The sequence below is a fragment of the Dama dama genome, chromosome 1, assembly GCF_033118175.1.
Source record: "Dama dama isolate Ldn47 chromosome 1, ASM3311817v1, whole genome shotgun sequence".
In the NCBI taxonomy this organism is placed as follows: domain Eukaryota; kingdom Metazoa; phylum Chordata; class Mammalia; order Artiodactyla; family Cervidae; genus Dama; species Dama dama.
Window position 1 is genome coordinate 19,240,950 of NC_083681.1, and position 21,074 is coordinate 19,262,023.

Here is a 21,074-nt window from a genome sequence, read left to right on the forward strand (position 1 = left end):
TTTTGTGTGATATATAGTTGATTTATTATTATTTTCAAACAAATTTTAATACATGTTAGATTTTTCTCAGTTTTAGTTTCTAATAAGGTAAATATTAATAGTGAAAATGTTTAGTCACTCAGCTGTGTCTGACTCTTTGTGAACCCTTGGTCTGTAGCCTGCCAGGCTCCTCTGTCCATGGAATTCTCCAGGCAAGAGTTCTGGAGTGGGTATCCATTCCCTTCCCCAGAGAATCCTTCTAACGCAGGGATCGAACCCAGGTCTCCTGCATTGCAGGCAGATTCTTTACCATCTGAGCCACTATGGAAGCCCAAATATTAATAAATATAATCCTGCAAATGAAAGCTCTTTAGGAGTCTTCCATAATTTGTAAGAGTGTAAAGCAGGGGTTCCTAAACCCCGGGCTATGGCTTGTTAGGAACCAGGCCGCACAGCAGGAGGTAAGCCGGCAGGCAAGCAAGTGAAGCTTCATCTGTATTTACAACCTTTCCCCAAGGTTCGCATGCAGCAGCCTTAGATTCTCATAGGAGCACGGACCCTACTGAACTGCACATGCAAGATATTTAGGTTGTGAGCTCTTATGAGAATCAACCCAAAAACATCCACCCCACCAGCTCCCCAGTTTGTGGGAAAATTATTTTCCACAAAACCCATCCCTGGTACCAAAAAGGGGACCTCTGGTATAAAGGATTTCCTGAGATTTGAAAATTTGAGACCTGCTGCTCTTAAGAGCATTTTGGGAGGAATTAAAGTTTTGGTTCCTGTGAATTGTGTTACTGTTTCCTTCTTTAGCAAGCAACTAAAAGAACTTTCATTTCATAGTCATCACCTTAAGGTCATCTTCTTAGTTTCCTTGCTTCATTCGTCTTGATTTCTCCCCATATAGTACACCTGAAGGATTGGACAGTATTGCTTAATTTGAACATCTGGGAAACACTCAGCTCGTATAAGCTAATTGTGCGAGATGTATCTTCTCTTCCTTTGATAAATAATTTTGGTATGTGAAACCTTTGCCAGATGCCAACATTTCCTTCACTGGATTGTGCTTTCTTTAACAGCTACAGTTTTGCAGAGTCATGCCCTGTGCCTGATGGGTACAGTAGATAATGAGTTTATTTCATTTCCTTGCTGACTGTCCTCTTTGAAGGATCATTGAAATTGGACTAGAGGTGTGGATGTTCTGAATGAGAGGCCAGAGAAATGTGTTCTCATTTCAGAAGAATATTAATTTAGAAGTGCTGCTTTTTGTGAGGTTGAAGAGTATTTTTAAGAATATCTTGAAAGTAGCATCTATAAAAATATTGAATCACTCTCCTGTATACCTGAAACTACTATAATATTGTAAATCAATTATACTTCAATTTTAAAAAAAGAAAGAAAATTTTAAAATGTTCATCATCTGTTGGGTTCTCTGCTGTACCTCAGAGATCTGACCATATTGTAGGTTCCTAAACTTTGATCCTTATTTTGGTGACTTCCCTGGTGGCTCAGATGGTAAAGCGTCTGCCTACAATGCAGAAGACCTGGGTTCAATCCCTGGGTTGGGAAGATCTCCTGGAGAAGGAAATGGCAACCCACTCCATTACTCTTGCCTGGAAAATCCCATGGACAGGATCCTGGTAGGCTACAGTCCATGGGGTTGCAAAGAGTTGGACACAACTGAGTGACTTCACTTCACTAAACTTTGATCCTTATTTTGGTTTATTTTAGAAGTTCCAGTCATCTTGCTGCAAAAATTCCTTTAGTGTTTATTAAATCTTAAGTTTTAGAACCTGCATAACAGCACCTTTTTCTTCATTTCTGTTGCTAATGAAACCCTGTGGTTTGGCTTTCAGATCAGTAGCAGATAGGCAGCCCTCTGAAGTGTACATGAAGTGGTGGAAACATTCCCAGCTTCTCAAAGACAGTGATTTTAGTTTTCAGGAGCCTATAATGGCTCTACGCACAGTCATTTTGGAGATCTTGATGGAAAAAGAAATGGAAAACTCCCAAAGAGAGTGTTTTAAGGACATTCTCACCAAGCATCTTGTAGAACTCTCTGTATTAGCCCGAACTTTCAAGAACACTCAGGTAATCAGATTTAAAACTAAGTCATCTCACTCGTTGACCTTGCCTTTTTATTACCTAGAAAATAGAAAGCATAAGTAAAAAGAAATGTCATTGAGAGACACATTGCTATTATAACATTGTATAACATAGTTCTTTAAGATTTCCCCTTTTGGAATTAGACCTGAATTTGAGTCTTGGACAAGTCTTTCTCTAACCCTCAATTTCCTGGTTAAATAATGAGAAGCTACCTAACTTACTATATGTGTAGCATTTCAGTGATTGTATATACTGTGTATAAACACACACATAACTATATATGTCTTTATATGAAGAAAAACAGATGGGCAGATATGGGGGCTGGGGAAGGCAGTCAGAAATGCACTTAAGATAATCTTAAAAATTGTCAAATCTTTAGTGAATGGTGGTGACTGCTTTTATTAGTAGTAGTAGTTATGGTAAAAATATTTGTTTGTTATTTTCATTTCAGCTCCCTGAAAGGGCAATATTTCAAATTAAACAGTATAATTCAGCTAGTAGTGGAGTCTCTGAGTGGCAACTGGAGGAAGCACAAGTATTCTGGGCAAAAAAGGAACAGAGTCTTGCCCTGAGTATTCTCAAGCAAATGATCAAGAAGCTGGATGCCAGTTGTACAGAGGTTCACTTTTTTTCTATTGGTTGAATTAGTATTTACTGTAATAAGAAAGATTACTGTGCTTTATAATATTTTAAATAAATTTTAATATAATTACTAATTTTATTAAAGCTTTGAAATTACTGATCAATGAACAAGAAATTGTAAAATGGAGTCTTGAAAATTAGTATTTGTAAAAGTTTAGACAGTGTTCATTTTTCCTTTTTACAACATTTCCATCAGTGCATCTCATCATAGATTAATTTATCCCAATGATAAGCCTTATTTTTTTTAAAACTTTCTACAGTATTCAAGGAGGGTGTGTGGGAAACAAAGATGAAATAGCTACTATAGATTTGAAATGACAAAAAAATGCAAGAGGAAATGCATAAGAGAATAAAACTTTTTTTTTAAAGGCAAGTTGAAATAATTGGGTTGTCAATCCAAAGACCCTGAAAACATCACATCTGATATTTTATCTACCATTACCTTTAATGTACATATATATTTTATATTAGTTATTATAAACTTGATTGCTTCTTCAACTCTGTATCCAGCATAAGATGGACAAATTTAGCAGCATTTGTAGGAATCATGAAGTATTTTAAAGATTTGGACTCAATGATGTCCCTCTGACATACACCTACTAGGTGAATATCAACATTTTGTACTTTTGGATAATGGAACTTGTATAACATCCTCCGTTATTAGAGAATTTATCATTATACCAAGCCCTGGGAGCTCACATGGTATGATTGTTTAAATATTGTTTAACAGTATGGCCCCTGAAAACGAAGATCATGGCATCCAGTCCCATCACTTGATGGCAAATAGATGTGGAAACAGTGGCTGACTTTGTTTTTGGGGGCTCCAAAATCACTGCAGATGGTGATTGCAGCTATGAAATTAAAAGATGCTTACTCCTTGGAAGGAAAGTTATGACCAACCTAGACAGCATATTAAAAAGCAGAGACGTTAGTTTGCCAACAAAGGTCCATCTAGTCAAGGCTATGGTTTTTCCAGTAGTCATGTATGGATGTGAGAGCTGGACTATAAAGAAAGCTGAGTGCCAAAGAATTGATGCTTTTGAACTGTGGTGTTGGAGAAGACTCTTAAGAGTCCCTTGGACTGCAAGGAGATCCAACCAGTCCATCCTAAAGATCAGTCCTGGGTATTCATTGGAAGGATTGATGTTGAAGCTGAAACTCTTAATACTTTGGCCACCTGATGCAAAGAACTGACTCATTTGAAAAGACCCTGATGCTGGGAAAGATTGAAGGCAGGAGGAGAAGGGGACGACAGAGGATGAGATGGCTGGATGGCATCACCAACTCAATGGACAGGACTTTGAGTAAACTCTGGGAGCTGGTGATGGACAGGGAGGCCTAGCGTGCTGCAGTACATGGGGTCGTGAAGAGTTGGACACAACTAAGCAACTGAACTGAACTGATGGACCCTGAAGTTACCTACCCTCTTTGTTCTTCAGTTGTAGTTTTCGAATTAAGGATAATAATTGTTCTTACTTCATAGGATTCTTGTGAGGATTAAATGAATTATTATATTATTATATATAGTAATAATGCCAAGCATATAAAAGTACTCAATAAATGTGAGTTGTTTCAATAATAGTAATAGTAGTAGAGAATGATTATTTTATAAAGGTAAATATTTGGAATTATTAAAATAGTTGTAAGGTGAAAGCAAATGAGGAAAGACATTTTTAATCTGTTTTTTTCCTACATAGAAGATATTTTTGTACAGTCGTGATAATGAATTACATTTTAAGACTTTGCTTTCCTTTACAGAATGATCCCAACTTAAAACTTATATACACAGAATGTCTAAGGGTTTGTGGCACCTGGTTAGCAGAAACTTGCTTAGAAAATCCTGCAGTCATCATGCAGACCTATCTAGAAAAGGTAAGATTTTTGAGGAACCCTAATAGAGTTGCTTAGCATGAGTACATTTGACTTTTCATTGAAATGAAGTGAAGTGAAAGTTGCTCAGTGGTGTCCAAGTCTTTACAACTCCATGGATTTTAGCCCACCAGGCTCCTCTGTCTATGGGATTCTCCAGGCAAGAATACTGGAGTGGGTTGTCATGCCCTCCACCAGGGGATCTTCCCAACCCAGTGCTTCTACCACCTTTGAGCTTCCTGTTTCTCCCTCTTATTCATATAGTTTAATTTTAAAAATAGATGCTTCACTAATAAATGAACATGAAAAGCCTAATATGTTTTTTTAGTTTTATAGAACTTTTTGTTTTTGTACCATTCTTTACATATATTAGCTATTTCAGTTGTTTCTGCTCTGTCAAAATTGTTTTGAAAACTCAAAGAAATACTGTATTTTGTATAATTTAGTTTATATCCGAAAGTTAAACTTTACTGTGGATATTTCTTTGAGTAATTCTTTAGATGCATTTAGTATCTGTAAATATAAATGGATTGTTTTTTTCTTGAAGGCTGTGCAAGTTGCTGGAAATTATGATGGAGAAAGCAATGATGGGCTCAGAAATGGAAAAATGAAGGCATTTCTCTCATTAGCACGGTTCTCAGATACTCAGTACCAAAGAATTGAAAACTACATGAAATCATCAGAATTTGAAAACAAGCAAGCTCTCCTGAAAAGAGCCAAAGAGGAAGTTGGCCTACTTAGGGAACATAAAATCCAGACCAACAGGTAACTGGGGGTCTACAAGTGACAAGATATATAGTGTTTATACAGGTATACAGAACCAGATAGAAATTCATGCTGTGGCTCTATACTAATTGTGGAATATACTGGTGTTAACTTTTTGTTTTGCTTTTTAAGTTTGTTTGTTGGTATCATAGTTGAAAAAGATATGTGTTGAAATTAGAGAGGAGTTACTTAGTTTGATGTAATTAAATCCTTTATTCAAACCTGCTTTTGGTGTATATATTTTAGTGTAAGTAGAAAATAAAGTTAATGAAATACCTTGGATAGAGTCCACTTTGGTTGCCTAAAGTAGCTTTTGAATAGCAGAAAGTTAAAGACAAAAGTAAGTTTGTTCTCTTTATAATTCTTAGAATTTTTTATATTTTATGTCTTATTTGATTTTGTAATTCTATAAAATTTAATGCTTTTGTGTTTTATTTTAATTATCCAATGTAAGGTACACAGTAAAGGTTCAGCGAGAGCTGGAGTTGGATGAATGTGCACTCCGTGCATTGAAAGAGGATCGTAAACGTTTCTTATGTAAAGCAGTTGAAAATTACATCAATTGCTTATTAAGTGGTGAAGGGCATGATATGTGGATATTTCGTCTTTGTTCTCTCTGGCTTGAAAATTCTGGAGTTTCTGAAGTCAATGGCATGATGAAGGCAAGTTTTCTTTTTCAACCTAGTATTCTAGCCTGTGCTTTAAAAGTTAAGCCATTAGCCCCTCAAATATCATGCATTTTGTATACTTTGTATCCTTGGCAGTTGGTTTAGGGCTCTACACATAGGTACTTAACTAACTCTAATGATGTGGGTTTATGTGGATATGAGAGAATTTAGGTCGGTCTTTTCCCATAGCATTGCAATTACCATCAGAAAGTACCCAGAATGCTAGATTGGGAGATTTGGAAAGCAGTTAAAGATGATGTGATCACAGGTGGTGTTTTTCTTTTTCCCCTGCTTTATTATTTTCTGGGGTTTTTTTTTTTTTTTACAATAAATTATTTTTATAAATGGGAAAAAAAAACATTTTAAGAAAACATTAAGGCAGTAGAATTTTATAAATTTTTATTTAAAAATCTTGGATTTTATTAATGACACCTAAATATGTCCTGTCATCCCCTGTCATTTATTAATGATACTTAAATGACACCTAAAGTTATGTTGTCAATCAGTTTGAAGCTTAAAAGTAAAATAGTTCTTTGGGCTGAAGAGAATGTTAATATTCATAATAGATACAACAAATTTCTGCTACTAGTGTACATTAAATCCTGTTTCTTTAACAAAGTAGGGGAAAATAGTTATTCCACTTTATTCACACTGACTTCTCAGGAGTCAAGATTACAATAGTCCTTAGATCAATATTTGTCCTCCTTGGATTCACTGGAATATAAGCAGTACCAAGTATTCCACTTCTGAATGCAATCTGATACAGGTTCAAACATGATTTACCAGTGAGTTAATCTAGACTTTAAGATAAATGATGAGGAAAAAATGTGTCTGCTTGATGATTGCAGTAGTAGAGGAGCATTTTGTATTTGTTTAGCTGTGAGGGCTAGTTGAAATGCATTGCTTTTTAATTTTGTGTTTTTTTTTAATGGCAGAGAGATGGAATGAAGATTCCATCATACAAATTTTTGCCTCTTATGTACCAATTGGCTGCTAGAATGGGGACCAAGATGATGGGAGGCCTAGGATTTCATGAAGTCCTCAATAATGTAAGTAAACATGAAAATCAAACCACAATAGCTTTTCTTTTATATTATTGTATATTACTGTTCCACTCTAGAAAGTGGCAACACAAAAAAGTTTAGTCGGTCATATTTATTATGTTACATAAGGGCAAGAATATTCTCTTTGTCTCCTTTCATACTCCACTTGTTACTCACTTTCTCTTTCTTTTTCCTCATATACTTCTCTCTCCCACACACCACTCCCACCCCACACACAGTCCACCCACTGCAGCATCTAGCACAGGAAAATATATCCTAATGTTAAGCAAAATTTAAAAGGTTATGGGTTTTTAATTTTTTTCTTTCCATAAAATTAACAGTTCTTAATTTTCTGACAGCTCATCTCTAGAATTTCAATGGATCATCCTCATCACACTTTGTTTATTATATTGGCCTTAGCAAATGCAAACAAAGATGAATTTTTGACCAAACCAGAGGCAGCCAGAAGGAGTAGAATAACTAAAAATGCACCTAAGCAAAGCTCTCAGCTTGATGAGGTATTTGGATTGAACATGCATACCTTTTTGAATTGTGATATTCATTTTTTCCCAAAATATTCCTTTCTTAAGTCTCAGGAATTCAAAGAATATGTATTGTTGACAATATTCAATTTGTAAATCCTTTGTTGTTATGATGCTACCTAAAATTGGTTCAAAATTCCTGAATATTTCTCAAAGCATGAGAGATACCAAAGGTATTTTACTGTTTTTTTCTCAGAGTAATGAGCAAAGAAAAAACAGGTTCTACAAGGCACCCAAGTCATTTACTCTTGAGATTATTATACCTTTGATACATTTCATTCATAATATAGAGACTGCTTTGTCTCTGAGGGATTATAGTCCTTCCATTGTCTAGATGTGTGCATAAATTCCATTTTTTTGTTTTTATAACTCTAACAAGTTTTAATGTTGCATGTTTGCTTTTGTAATAATTTTTGTTTGTATTTTATTAATAGGATCGAACCGAGGCTGCTAACAAAATAATACGTACTATCCGAAGTAGGAGACCTCAGATGGTCAGAAGTGTTGAGGCACTTTGTGATGCTTATATTATACTAGCAAATTTAGATGTCACTCAGTGGAGGACTCAGAGAAGTATGCAATTTGAAAGAATGAATGTTGCATTCTTGCTATGTTGATCTCTGTTGTTGTTTTTAGGTGCTAAGTCATGTCTGACTCTTTTGTGACCCCATGGCCTATAGCCCGCCAGGCTCTTCTGTCCATGAGATTTCCCATTTTCCCAGGCAAGAATACTGGAGTGGGTTGCCATTTCCTTTTCCAGGAGATCTTCACAACCCAGGGATTGAAGCTGTGTCTCCTGCATTGCAGGCAGATTCTTTACCATTGAGCCACCAGGGATACCCACTTATTCTCTGTAGGGATATTTTAATTACAGAGCAGAATGTAAATCTGCTCAACTCACACACATTAATTATAGATATGAAAGTTCTGATGATTACAACTCACACATGATTCAAAACTTAATTTTTATCTAAAAAGCTTCAATATCCCTCCAGTTACTTTTTCACTTAATATCTTGTTATGAAACTGATAATAGATAACTGCACTCTAGGACTTAAAAATGAAAAGACCTTATCATTTTCTCCATCACTCTTCTTGCTGTGTCTCTTTAAATAATTATAAGCTGCTATAATATTTGGTTGTGTGTATCTGTCTACCCATACTTTAATAATTATGTTCTTTTTTTCTGTTCAGAATCATATCTTCATATTTAAATTCTTACTATTTTAAAATAAAAATGAGGCTCCTCATAGTGTTCCTCTAAGCAAACAAAGAATACTGTCATGTTGTTTAGTCACATTTAATAGTAATGTGTATAGCATTATCTATGTGCTATTCATACTGTTATATAATTATCTTAAGTTGTCCAACTTGGCACCTCAGGTGGAGTCTGGCCTAATTACCAGTGCCAGGTAACCTGCAAATTCATTTGTAAGCCACGTTACCCATTGCTATGCCCTGACCCTGAGCGGCATTGTGTCCCAAGTCTTTGGTCTTCATTTCTAAGTCATAACCACAGGTTAGCCATAGTTTGGGTTTATGGTATCTGCTGAATTCTCCTGCTTTACCTTCAGTACTGTTGCTCAATTTGCAGTTGTCACTGAAACTTCTTTATTTTAAATACAGAAGGCATAAATATTCCAGCAGACCAGCCTATTATCAAACTTAAAAATTTAGAAGATGTTGTTGTCCCTACTATGGAAATTAAGGTAATTTACCATTAACTGTTTTGATTTTTTAATTAAACTAAATTACTTTTTAGCAAGTTAAACCATTTGAAATAGCCTTTTTTTTGTAGGTCAGTATTGGTTAATTATTGGCAATTTCATTTGTTTCAACCAGTAGTTTTTTCTTTATTGGATTCCCTTTGCCCAAGACTTAAAATACTTAAAGATCTCTCCTGCTTTCTTTTCTATTGCCTTCAGTTTTACAGTTGTCATCTTTCTTATGAAAAAGTCTGTAGACTGTTATTGATATTTTCATTGGCCAGAAGGAGGAAATATTTTGTGTGTTTATGCCAATGTTAATTTTTAACTGAGCAAGAAAGTCTCTAATTGTTTTATATTGATTTTTAAAATTCTGTACATGGTAGAATGTAATGACTGTGATGTATTACAATATTAAATAATACAATATGTATTAAGTATTAAATTGACTGTAATATACATGACACTTTCAGCCATGTCCTAATGGTTTTTTATTGCTAGAAGTACGATGTGGGCAGGGATAAATATAATAATAAAAGTTGTTGTTTGGTCACTAAGTCATGTCCATCTCTTTTGTGACCCCATGGACTGCAGCACTTCAGGCTCCTGTCCATTAAATTTTCCAGGCAAGAATATTGGAGTGGGTTGCCATTTCCTTCTCTAGGCGATCTTCCCAACCCAGGATCTAACCCACGTCTCCTGCATTGGCAGGTGGATTCTTTACAACCAAGCCACCAGGGAAGCCCATAATAAATAAAGATTACAGTTTATAAAATGATCATTTTAACTGCATTGTAAAATCTCTCCTTTGAGTTTGCAGTTTACTGTTCAATATATATGGTTATTTGATTTGAAATGTAGCTTCATCGTGTGGATTAACCTATCAGCAAAGTTACTTATTTAAATATTTTGTGAAATTGCCAAATTTAGCAATTAAAACCTAGAAAACTCCTCTGCATACTTTTCTAAAATTTACCTTATTGTTTTTGTGAGGAGATGACTTAATTTATACTGATGACTTAACATATACAGATCAATGGTAACTCCTGAACCAGGGTTATTGAATAGTTTTTTCAGCAACACTCATCTAACTTCTTTTATTAGGGTATATTTAAGGAGGTAAATTCTGTTACCTATATTGCTTTTTGAAGCCTCTCCAATGTCAAATCTCCTTTCTTTCATTTATAAAGTTACTACTTCTGTTCTTAACCAACAGCACATTGTCATTCATTCCTTTGCTTAGTATTAAAATTGTCATTTAAAATTCATTTTTCTTTAAATGCAAATTGAGTACTAAGGTATTGTCATATTTATATACTTTATTAGGTGGACCCCACAGGAGAATATGGGAATCTGGTGACTATAAAGTCATTTAAAGCAGAATTTCGTTTAGCAGGAGGTTTAAATTTACCAAAAATAATAGATTGTTTGGGCTCTGATGGAAAGGAAAGGAGACAACTTGTCAAGGTGAGACTTTGCTTTTGTGGTGTGGTTCCTAGTGGATTAATGAAAAACATCAGAGAAAAACTAATAGATATTTTCTTCTTATTTTGGCTCTTTGGTTTTGTTCTTAATAATTACAGGTGAGGAAAACAAAGTAGAATTAAATTGTTCTCTAGAAGCAGAATGCTTTTCCTCATGGTTGGTTGAAGTGAAAGAATACTTTTTAAATGTGTAGACATGGTGAGGTTTAACCATCAGCCTACTTGTTGTGAAAAAAAATTTTTGTTGAGTGTTGCTTATTTTCTTGAATAGTTCAAGTTGAAGGCCCGTGCTTCAGTATCCTGGGTCTGACATTGTGCTAAGTGCTATTTTAAATGCACGCGAAAGGGATAGCACTCCTCTCTTACTCTGGTTTTAAGCTCTTTGGGCCTTGCTGGGAAGTAGCAGAGAGACAACAGTGCTCTTCCACCTTGGCGTTTTGCAATGTGCCCTTAAGTGGAGGCATTCCAGTTATTTTAGTTACAGAAGCAGCTGTGATGGGGAGTGGGGAAAGGTACTTCTTTTTTCTAAATTGGTCTACAGTGGTGTAGCTTATTCTAACACTATCCTTTTGTTCGTGTGTTGGTGTGTTACACTCACAAACGAAAGAATAGTATTAGGTCTTAATTACTTAAGAGACTGTTAAGGGGAGCACAGATCCTCTGATTTCCAAGTGCCCTTTGGCTGTCCTCAGATGACTTTGTGTGATTCTATAGTAAAGAAAATGAACTGTGCTTAGTTATTTGTGTTTTGATTATTCTGAAGGGCCGTGATGACCTGAGACAAGATGCTGTCATGCAGCAGGTTTTCCAGATGTGTAATACATTACTGCAGAGAAATACTGAAACCAGGAAGAGGAAATTGACTATTTGCACTTATAAGGTAACTTTTATTTCTGCTGCTTCATAAAGGACGTATGAAAGATGCCATTATTGAGGTAGGGGTCAGCAAATATTTTCCTGAAGGATAACATTTTAGACTTTGTGGGCCACATAGGTCTCTGTTGCATATTCTTTATTTATTTTTTTCCTTGATAGCCCTTTAAATCTGAAAGACCATTCTTAGCTCACAGGCTATACAAAAATAGTTTGGGACTGGGTTTGGTCCAAAGACCATATATTGCTAAGCTCTGATTTAAACAGTATTTTTCTTTTGTAAAAGTATACATTAATGTTAATTGCAGCAATTTTTTTGTTTCAAGAAATCTTGTTCCTGTAATCAGCTGAAGTATTTTCCCTTTATGTTTGACCATTTGGCCTATTTCTGGTATAAAAGTGCTCTTTAGAAGAGAAGTGATGTTAAAAAGAAAATACTGATTCAGTGAAGAATACTTTATATAATGTAGGGTTTTAAAATTTTAAATATGCTAGTTTTTGACTAGGTAATACATTTGCATGGTTCAAAAATCCAATAATAGAAAAAGGTATAAAAAGGGAAGCCTTCTCTCACCCTTTTCCCTTTCCCTGTCAACCTCATGCCCCACCATCTCTTACCCTTGTAAGTACCGTTTTCATTTGTTTCCAGTGTTACACGAATAGAATATATGACTGCTGCCGCTGCTGCTGCTAAGGCGCTTCAGTCGTGTCCGACTCCATAGACGGCAGCCCACTGGGCTCCCTGTCCCTGGGATTCTCCAGGCAAGAACACTGCAGTGGGTTGCCATTTCCTTCTCCAGAATATATGACTATAATTCCTTATTTCCCCCCTTTCCTAGAGTAGAGACAACAATATTTTTTTAGCTCAGCAGTATATTATAGAAAGTTTTTGCTTTTTTAATAGCTGTTCTGTGCATTAGTACATAATTATCACATATTAGTACATAAATTAGTACATAAATATCACATATATGATATTAGTCCTTATCATATAAAATAGGCACTTGGGTCACATGGTCCTTCCTATAGCAAGTGGTGCTGTGCTGCAGTAAATAACATTGGACGTATTTCATATATGCACCGGTAAATCTGTGGGGCAGATTTCCTAAAGTTGGATTGATGGGTAACAGTAAATGCACCTGTAATTTGGTAGATATTATCAGATTACCTTCAATAGAGGGATGTCCCAATTGCATTTCCTCCAGCAATTTGTGTGAGAAGATAATTCTTAAGTCACATTATTCTATTAATTTAATCATATTTGACCCTTACATGAATGCTCATCTAGCACATTTGCATTTTTAAAAATTGCAATAAACCTTCATTTTGAAGGACTTGTTTTCTATAGGTGTTCCTTTCTGGTTTCATTCCTGTATGTCCTATTTGCCCTTGATTCTTCTGTCACTGCTGTAACAAGGCTTATTTATTTATTTGTTGTTTCTATTTCTATGAAGATATAAACAAATTAAGATAATTACTGTGTATTAGTAGAGAAGCAGTCTTTCAGAGACACTTAGGATCGTCCCATATCTGTTTCTTAAACCTGCACAATGGTATATAAACAACAAGTGTTTATTTTCTCAAGCAAGTTAACCCTACTTAAACTTGAGGTATCCCAACCATCAACTAAGATTAGTTTAAAAATATAATTAAAAAATACAATAATGTTTATAATGTGAATAAGCTGCTTAGGTGGAGAAGACAATGGCAACCCACTCCAGTACTCTTACCTGGAAAATCCTATGGACGGAGGAGCCTGGTAGGCTGCAGTCCATGGGGTCTCGAAGAGTCGGACAGGACTGAGTGACTTCACTTTGACTTTTCACTTTCATGCATTCGAGAAGGCAACGGCAACCCACTCCAGTGTTCTTGCCTGGAGAATCCCAGGGACGGGGGAGCCTGGTGGGCTGCCGTCTACGGGATCACACAGGGTTGGACACGACTGAAGCGACTTAGCAGCAGCAGCAGCAGCTGCTTAGGATTAATGATAATAAGAAAGATGCAAGACTGAAAAAATTATACAAATGTAACAAGAAAGAAAAAAGGAAAATTAGGATAAGGTAAAAGTACCACATAAATGGGAAGACACTGAAAAATGTCAGCTGATTTCAAATTAGCACAGACAATGAAATTCCAGTAAAAATTTTGGAATGTGGAAACATGATGTAAAAGTTTATCTTGAAAAATATATTGGTGAGAATGACTGAAATGTCTTTGATAAAAGCAATGCGTGAAAGTGGACTCTGTCCAGTCATATGAAACCAAAGTAGCCTTGACAGATGTTTATATATACATGTGTAAGAAATCAGTATATAGCTTTGACATAAAGTTCTTTAAATGCTATTAACTCTGAGTATGATGGGATTATGGGTAGTACCTGTTTTTTAAATATAGTTTGAATTGCCCTCAATGAACATTTTTTTAATTATAAAAATAATTGTTAAATTAAAAACACCAAATAGTTAGGGGAGCAGGGAAAAAGAAATTAGATCTACCCGCCAAAATTCTGATTGAGTCAGGCTATTGTAACTGAAAACTGAGATTTTTTTAGAGCTTCTTAACTGCCTACAGAAATAAAAATATAAAACTCACTTATTAGTTGGATGAAGTTGAAGAGTGGAAGAGCATTTTAAAAAAGCACACTTTTTTCTTACTTTCAAATTTGTGAGAAATTTGTCACATGAAACTTTATTGTTAACTTGATGCTTTCTAGTACCAGTTAGCAAAAAGCGAGTTCTCATGGAATGCTAAGAGCAAAAGTTAAAATTAAAGATCTGTGAAATCTGTTCTTTGATATGATTTAGATCAGTGCTACTCAAATTTAGCAGGCATTCTAGTCCCTGGAAGGGTCTGTTAAAACACAGATTGCTGAGCTCCTAAAATTTCTAATTCTAGGATGGAGCCTGAGAATATGCATTTCTAGCCAGGTACCAAGTGATGCTGATGCATCTGCAGTTTAGGAACCACACTTTGAGACCCAACAGTCTAGTTAATTTGCCATCTATTGATTTAGCTTCATTGTAGGAGAAAGTTGATGAGCTTTTAACTGTCTCCTCTGATTGCTCAGACATTTTTAGAGGGCAGATATTCAATAACATGAATGAAAGGGAAGTTTTATGCTCTAAATGCTAGACTTTTAGATAGCAAAGGTGATGACTAAAGAGCTGGGATCCAATATGTTGCAACATATTTGGGCTATAAGTGCCCAATCACTTCAGTTTTGTCCAACTCTTTGCATCCCTGTGGACTGTAACCCACTAGGCTCCCCTGTCCATGGGGTTTTCTTGGCAAGAATACTGAAGTGGGGTGTCATGCCGTCTTCCAGAGGATCTTCCTGAACCAGGGATCGAACCTACATCTCCTGCATTGTAGGTAGATTCTTTACCACTGAGCCACCAAGGAAGCCCTTGGGCTATAGGGTCACCTGGTTTTCTCAGAAAGCAGCTCAGGCTTCCAAGCAAATAACACAATTTAGCTTCCAGAGTTCATTGCTATAAAGCATGAGACAAGACCTTGAGCTAAAATATTTTGAAGGCAAACCTTGTAACTTTTTAAATATCTTATTTTCACAGATAACTGTTTTACTAATTAAATAGTGGAATTATTTAATGTTATATGTTTGAATATTAAAAAATGACCTCTTGGAAGACTGCATGATCCCAAGGCAGGGGGCACAGGTTTAAGCTCTCTCAGGGAACTGGATGCCACAAACCACAGCTAAGAAATCATCCACATGTCACAGCTAAGAGTTTTAACACATTGCAACTAAAGATCCTACTTGCCATAATGAAGATCAAAGATCCCATGTGCTGCAGCTAAGACCTGGCACAGCTAAGTAAATTAAAAAATAATAATAATAAAAATTTTAAATGACCCCTAAATATGAGAGTTTGGGTTTGACTTTATTGTTTAGAATTGTACTATTGGGCCAATAAATCTATATTATTTTGAGACTACTCCAGAAATGTGAAAGCTGTGTTGTAGCTTTGTTGCTTGTTGGTCTTGATTTCAGTTAAAGGTTCCTGGAAGTACTGTATGGTATGTAGTGAAGCAGTCTGCCTAGTCTTCTGTGGAGTCATTCCCAATCTGTCATTCAGTCTTCTTGTGATCATTGTGACAAAAGCAGGGTCACTGACTGCCTGGAATTAACTCTTGGTACCCAAGTGTGGCTCAGTGGTAAGGAATCTGCCTGCCAATGCAGGAGATGTGGGTTTGATCCTTGAGTCAGGAAGATCCCCTGGAGAAAGAAACGGCAACCCCCCTCCAGTATTCTTGCCTGGGAAATCCCATGGACAGAGGAGCCTGGCAGGCTATAGTCCGCGGGGTGGCAAAGAGTCAGACACGACTTAGTGACTGAACGACAACAACAAAGACAACAACCCAAATGTCAACACGCAGCCTCAAAGGAGAGACCTGTATATTGAGGAACACAAGATATCAGAGAGAATCACATGGGGATAAAGGAAGACAAAGTTTGTATTGTTTTTGCTGGCACTGAGACATGGCCCTCCGATAACCAGAATTCGTGTGACTGGGCTAATTTATCTCTACCAAAACTACAGTTTTACAAAGTATGTTGAACAACTTGCCTAAAATCTTAGCTATGAAAGGATTCATTTTTAAAATCAGTGTTTTATAAACAACATTTAAATGCTGAAAGAAGCTTTGTACTTAATTCTTCATTATGCCTTGTGAAAAACATTGCCATTTGCCTTTTGAAACTTGAGTTCAATGTTTTTTTACGTCAGCCAGCATCACAGTTGAACTCTGAAATGAGGTAGAAAAAAGCCAACCTACTCATTTCTCCATCAGTCTCTTAACAAAAGACAAGGGTTTGATTTTTTTCCCTCACAACTAGATAGTAATAGAGAGTAATTTTAGAAAAGAGATCTTTGATGGAATATATTAGGAGGTAAGGATGTGATCAAGCATTAGGGCCACAGCTAGCTCAAAGTCAAAGATAAAGCTGGATTTTCTGGGAGGAAGGCATTTAGAGGTACTTAAGCAGGAAGGAAAATAAGTTGGAAAGACTATGAGATCTGTTTGTTCATTTGTTCAGTAATTGTTTATTTACTTGTCTAGGGGTATATTAGATACTCTACCAGGTGCTGGGGATATAAAAGTCATAAAACATAGTCTTAGTTCCTAAGAAGCTTATAGTCTACCAGGGGAAACAGACAAACAATTGCAATGCAGAGTGTTAAGTGCATTTTTGGAGAATGAAAAGAGCTGAAGATGAGGAATCATGCTTATCTTTAAGACCACTGGGGAAGACCCAGGCTGAGGGCAGGAACAGGCTCCAATGCTGCCTGGGGAGAGAAAAGGAAGAGACTTGGCCACCAACTCCCAGTGGACCCTCAATACAAGGCCATCACCCCAGGGTCACTGTGACTTACCGGAGCAAGTGGAGCCTCCTGGGCCAGGGTTCTTCTAGCTCCTTTTTCATTGTACCCAAGTAGGAGACCTTACCACACTAACAGGCAGCCAGAACCTGTTCCATTGTTGCCTACTAAAATGCCTGTGATCTAGCACTGCTCCCGAGATTACGTCCCTGCCCCTAAAGAGGGGGCCTTGTTTTGGGAGCTTCTCGGCCCTGAGAGTGAGCACAGGCTCGGGAAGGATACACAGCATGGGACTCACAGTCACTGGGCTCCTTCTGCCTGGAGACAGTTAAACATCTGAGGGAGGATGGGAAGAAAGGAGGGACCAGCCTTCTCCGCCCTGCCTCATTTGCTCCTATAAGAAAAGCGATGAGTAGCCTGAGACCCTTGGTACCAGGGCCTATTCTGTGCCCATGATCCTTGGCAAACCCTTCCACTCACCCCTTTAACCAGGGTGGGTGGGTGGGTACAGGGCAAAAGGAAGCCTGAAGCCCTGAAAAAGGCTTTAAAACACAAATCTTTTGCAAAGGCTCCTCTTAGGAACTTCAGGGCATGGCTCCTGTTCTGCCAGACTCCAGGACTTAGGCCTGTCAACATCTGGGAGCTTAGGGTCTTAGGATTTGAGCAGCAGTGTTTTCCTAAGGCTGAGCCCCACCAACTAGCTCATCCAGAACTAGCCTCATTTTGGTATCTTTGAGACAGGGTGCTGGCCCTGAGCCTGCTCATCTAGAGAGGACAGTCATAAAGGGCTCAAGGCCCAGACTCTGTAAAAACTGAGGGGGAGCCCACATGGGAGGGGCATGCACCCTGCTGTGGGATCGCAGCTGCCGGGACCGCTTCAGGGGGAGGGGCGGGGGGGCAGGAGACAGTAGGGGTATGCGCAGGCAAGGGGTGGGGAGTGGTGGCTGAGGACTGAAGCACTGAATGCCGATTTTGTTTCACTGCAGGGCTTTTCACTTCCCTCTGCCTGTAATACTCTTTCTTCAGATCTCTGCATGAACTTTTACCTTAGGTTATTATTCTTTCAGGCTTTTCTCCAATGTCACCTCTTCGGAGATGCCTTTTCTGACCATATAAAAAAGTATCTGTTACTTTTTTAAATGTTTGTTTTGTTCTGTTATACTTGTTATCTGGTGTCATTAAATGTCTATTAGTGTGTGTGTTCCCACACCAGAACGAAGCTTTGTAAGGACATGTTCTTCATCTGCCTCATTGCTGCTCTCAGTGCCCTAGCATCATGTGTAAGACTTAATATATTCTCAGAAAACATAGTTAATAAATTAATGGAATATCTTCCATGTTAAGACGTAACATAAAATAATAAAACATATTTGAGTATATTAAAATTTAAAATGTATAGAATTAAAGATACTATAAAGACAGGTGGCTGAGAAAGCAAATTTTTAAATGTTGATAACAAAAAGGGTTGTTATTAATAACAAGGGATTTATGTACAGAATATGGATATAGCTATTACAGACCAGTGATAAAAAGACAAGCCATGAAAGAAAAAAAGGGTGAAGAATACAAACAGGCAGTTCACAAGAAGAAAACATTTGAATAGCCAATGAGCCTATTAAATTGTACTCAGCTTTCCTGGGAATCTGGAAAATACAGATGAAAACCACAATAAGATACTATTACACACCTCTTGTATTGGCAAAATGTGGAAGTCTTGATAAATACTACATGTTAGGAGGTTATAGAATAGACTCTGCTAATGGGTATATAAATTGGTAAAACTACTTTGGATAGTTATTTGCCAGTATATGTTAACTAAGTTGAAGATGTATGTCCCAAATGACCCAGCTCTTCAATTTCCAGGTACATGCATACCCTAGAAAAACTGAAATATATTCATTATTAGACTAATTCATAGCAGCATTGGGGAAATCTAGAAACAATGTAAATGTTAATCAGTATTCCAATTGTATAAATTGGATAATTATGGTATATTTATACAATGCAGAGTTGTTAAAACAAATGATTTAGGGTTAAATGTACTAACATAGTTAAAGGTATTAATAAAATAGTGTTGATTGAGAAAAAAGCAATTGCAAAACATACATGCAGTATAAATATCTTTATTTAAAGCTTGCAGTTACATATATATACATGCTGTGCTGAATTGCTTCAGTCGTTTCTCACTCTGTGCAGCCCTATGGACTGCAGCCTTCCAGGTTCCTCTGTCCATGGAATTCTCCAGGCAAGAACACTGGAGTGAGTTGCCATGCCGTCCTCCAGGGGACCTTCCCTAGCCAGGGATTGAAACCACAGCTCCTGTGCCTCCTGCGTTGCAGGCAGATTCTTTACTGCTGAGCCACCAGGGAAGCCCTACATATATATATATATATACACATATATGTGTATATATAAAGCTTTGAAATAAAAGTACTATATACCCCAAAATATGTGAACATGATAAGCAAGGTAGCCGTCATCTTGTTGGTATGGAGGGGCCACAGGGTCAGTGAGGAGTACAAAGGGAGTTTTGTCTCTTTCCCAGCAAATAAGAAAAATCTTAGATTTCATAAAGCTGTTTAGTAGGTAAAAGGGTGTTTATATTATTTTATACTTTTATGTATATTTATAATGTCATAATTTTTAATCATTTTAATCTTTCTAGTAAAAGTGCTCATTTTACAGTATGTTTAAGAATACATTTCCTCTTGGTGTAGCTAATGAGACTACAAAGCAAGAATACATACACTTTCAATTATTAAAGTATACCCAAATTAAGACTACATTTGATGTCTTCCAAAGTGAAATTCTTTGAATTTGATATTAAAGTTATAAGGAAAGCAAAGTGCTAGAAGGACTAACCTAAGTATGGCTTGGTCCGTCACAGATGATGAGTACAATTAACAGGATTGACCCCTCAGAGAATCCTGAAAATTGAGAGAAGAGCAGGTTCTTAGACGTCTAAGGATCAGGCTAGAAAATCTTACTGTTTGAGCTCGTTTATTTTCAGTTGCTTTCTTCCTATGGACAGAAAAGTAGTAATGCAACTTGAAAAAATGCTTCACACTGACTCTGATAATTAAATTATCTTCACATGCTCTTTAACGCCTATCCATAATCAAAAGGTATTTAATCTGTAACTTCAGGTGGTTCCCCTTTCTCAGCGAAGCGGTGTTCTTGAATGGTGCACAGGAACTGTCCCTATTGGTGAATTTCTTGTTAACAATGAGAATGGTGCTCATAAAAGATACAGGCCAAAGGATTTCAGTGCCAGTCACTGCCAAAAGAAAATGATGGTGAGTAACATTCAAACACATATGTTATTGCAAGATTATCTGGTAGCTTATTAAAATTGACAGTTATCAAATATTTTGGAATGTAAAAAGTTTTAATTTCATCAGGTAATTGTATAAGACAGTATGCTTACTAGAATGAAAGTTTGTGTGAATGAAAAAGGAAAGTTTTTAAACTATGTTGTACCAACCCTTGTCGGATGAGAGTGTTTGCCAGTTTGCTTCCAATTTGGGGTAAGGTAATTCTTAACAAACAAAATACTAACTAAAACCAAAAAAGAAAAAGTTATGAAAGAGAGAGAGACTTTCCAAGACTTTTGCCACATCACATCACACTGGCCATCTGGTGTGACATTCATTGACCCAATCAGTGACATTTATTGAATGTCTCCTCTTTATTGGGTTCTATGGTAGGACTTCACAATTATAAGTAATCACTATCATACTTATCCCATTTTAAGATGAAAAGAAGTTCTGAGAATTTAGCTTCCTCCAGGTCAATGAACTAATAAATAATGGAACAAAGATTTAAACCTTGTCTGTCCAACTCTAAAATCTATTTACTTTTTCTTTTGTTGTGCTTTCTGTTACACATTTTTTAAAAATGTATGGTAAAGCACTATAGGGATTGTGATGGAAGGGTTTGTGTAGGGACAGAGGACGAAGTGATCAGTTCTACCTGGGACAGGAAAGAGTGGAGAGAATCAGATTCAAGACTTGGTGGTCCAGTGGTTAAGAACTGATCTTCCAAAGCAAGGGACG

General features: G+C 36.7%; 1 protein-coding gene and 1 non-coding gene across 2 annotated transcripts in view; both read left to right on the forward strand.

Moving 5' to 3' along the window:
• ATM (ATM serine/threonine kinase) overlaps positions 1 to 21,074 on the forward strand; it is a 153,563-nt gene that overhangs the window by 106,270 nt on the left and 26,219 nt on the right. The window contains exons 47-58 of the mRNA XM_061144255.1: positions 1,836 to 2,070; positions 2,537 to 2,704; positions 4,486 to 4,599; positions 5,144 to 5,361; positions 5,816 to 6,023; positions 6,965 to 7,078; positions 7,432 to 7,590; positions 8,049 to 8,187; positions 9,241 to 9,323; positions 10,647 to 10,787; positions 11,568 to 11,684; positions 20,166 to 20,315. Of these exons, the coding sequence (XP_061000238.1) occupies positions 1,836 to 2,070; positions 2,537 to 2,704; positions 4,486 to 4,599; positions 5,144 to 5,361; positions 5,816 to 6,023; positions 6,965 to 7,078; positions 7,432 to 7,590; positions 8,049 to 8,187; positions 9,241 to 9,323; positions 10,647 to 10,787; positions 11,568 to 11,684; positions 20,166 to 20,315 (1,846 nt within the window). The remainder of the gene's footprint in view (positions 1 to 1,835; positions 2,071 to 2,536; positions 2,705 to 4,485; positions 4,600 to 5,143; positions 5,362 to 5,815; positions 6,024 to 6,964; positions 7,079 to 7,431; positions 7,591 to 8,048; positions 8,188 to 9,240; positions 9,324 to 10,646; positions 10,788 to 11,567; positions 11,685 to 20,165; positions 20,316 to 21,074) is intronic.
• Positions 1,477 to 1,548, forward strand: TRNAC-ACA (transfer RNA cysteine (anticodon ACA)). Its single transcript has one exon. It is a non-coding gene; the product is annotated as a tRNA-Cys (tRNA).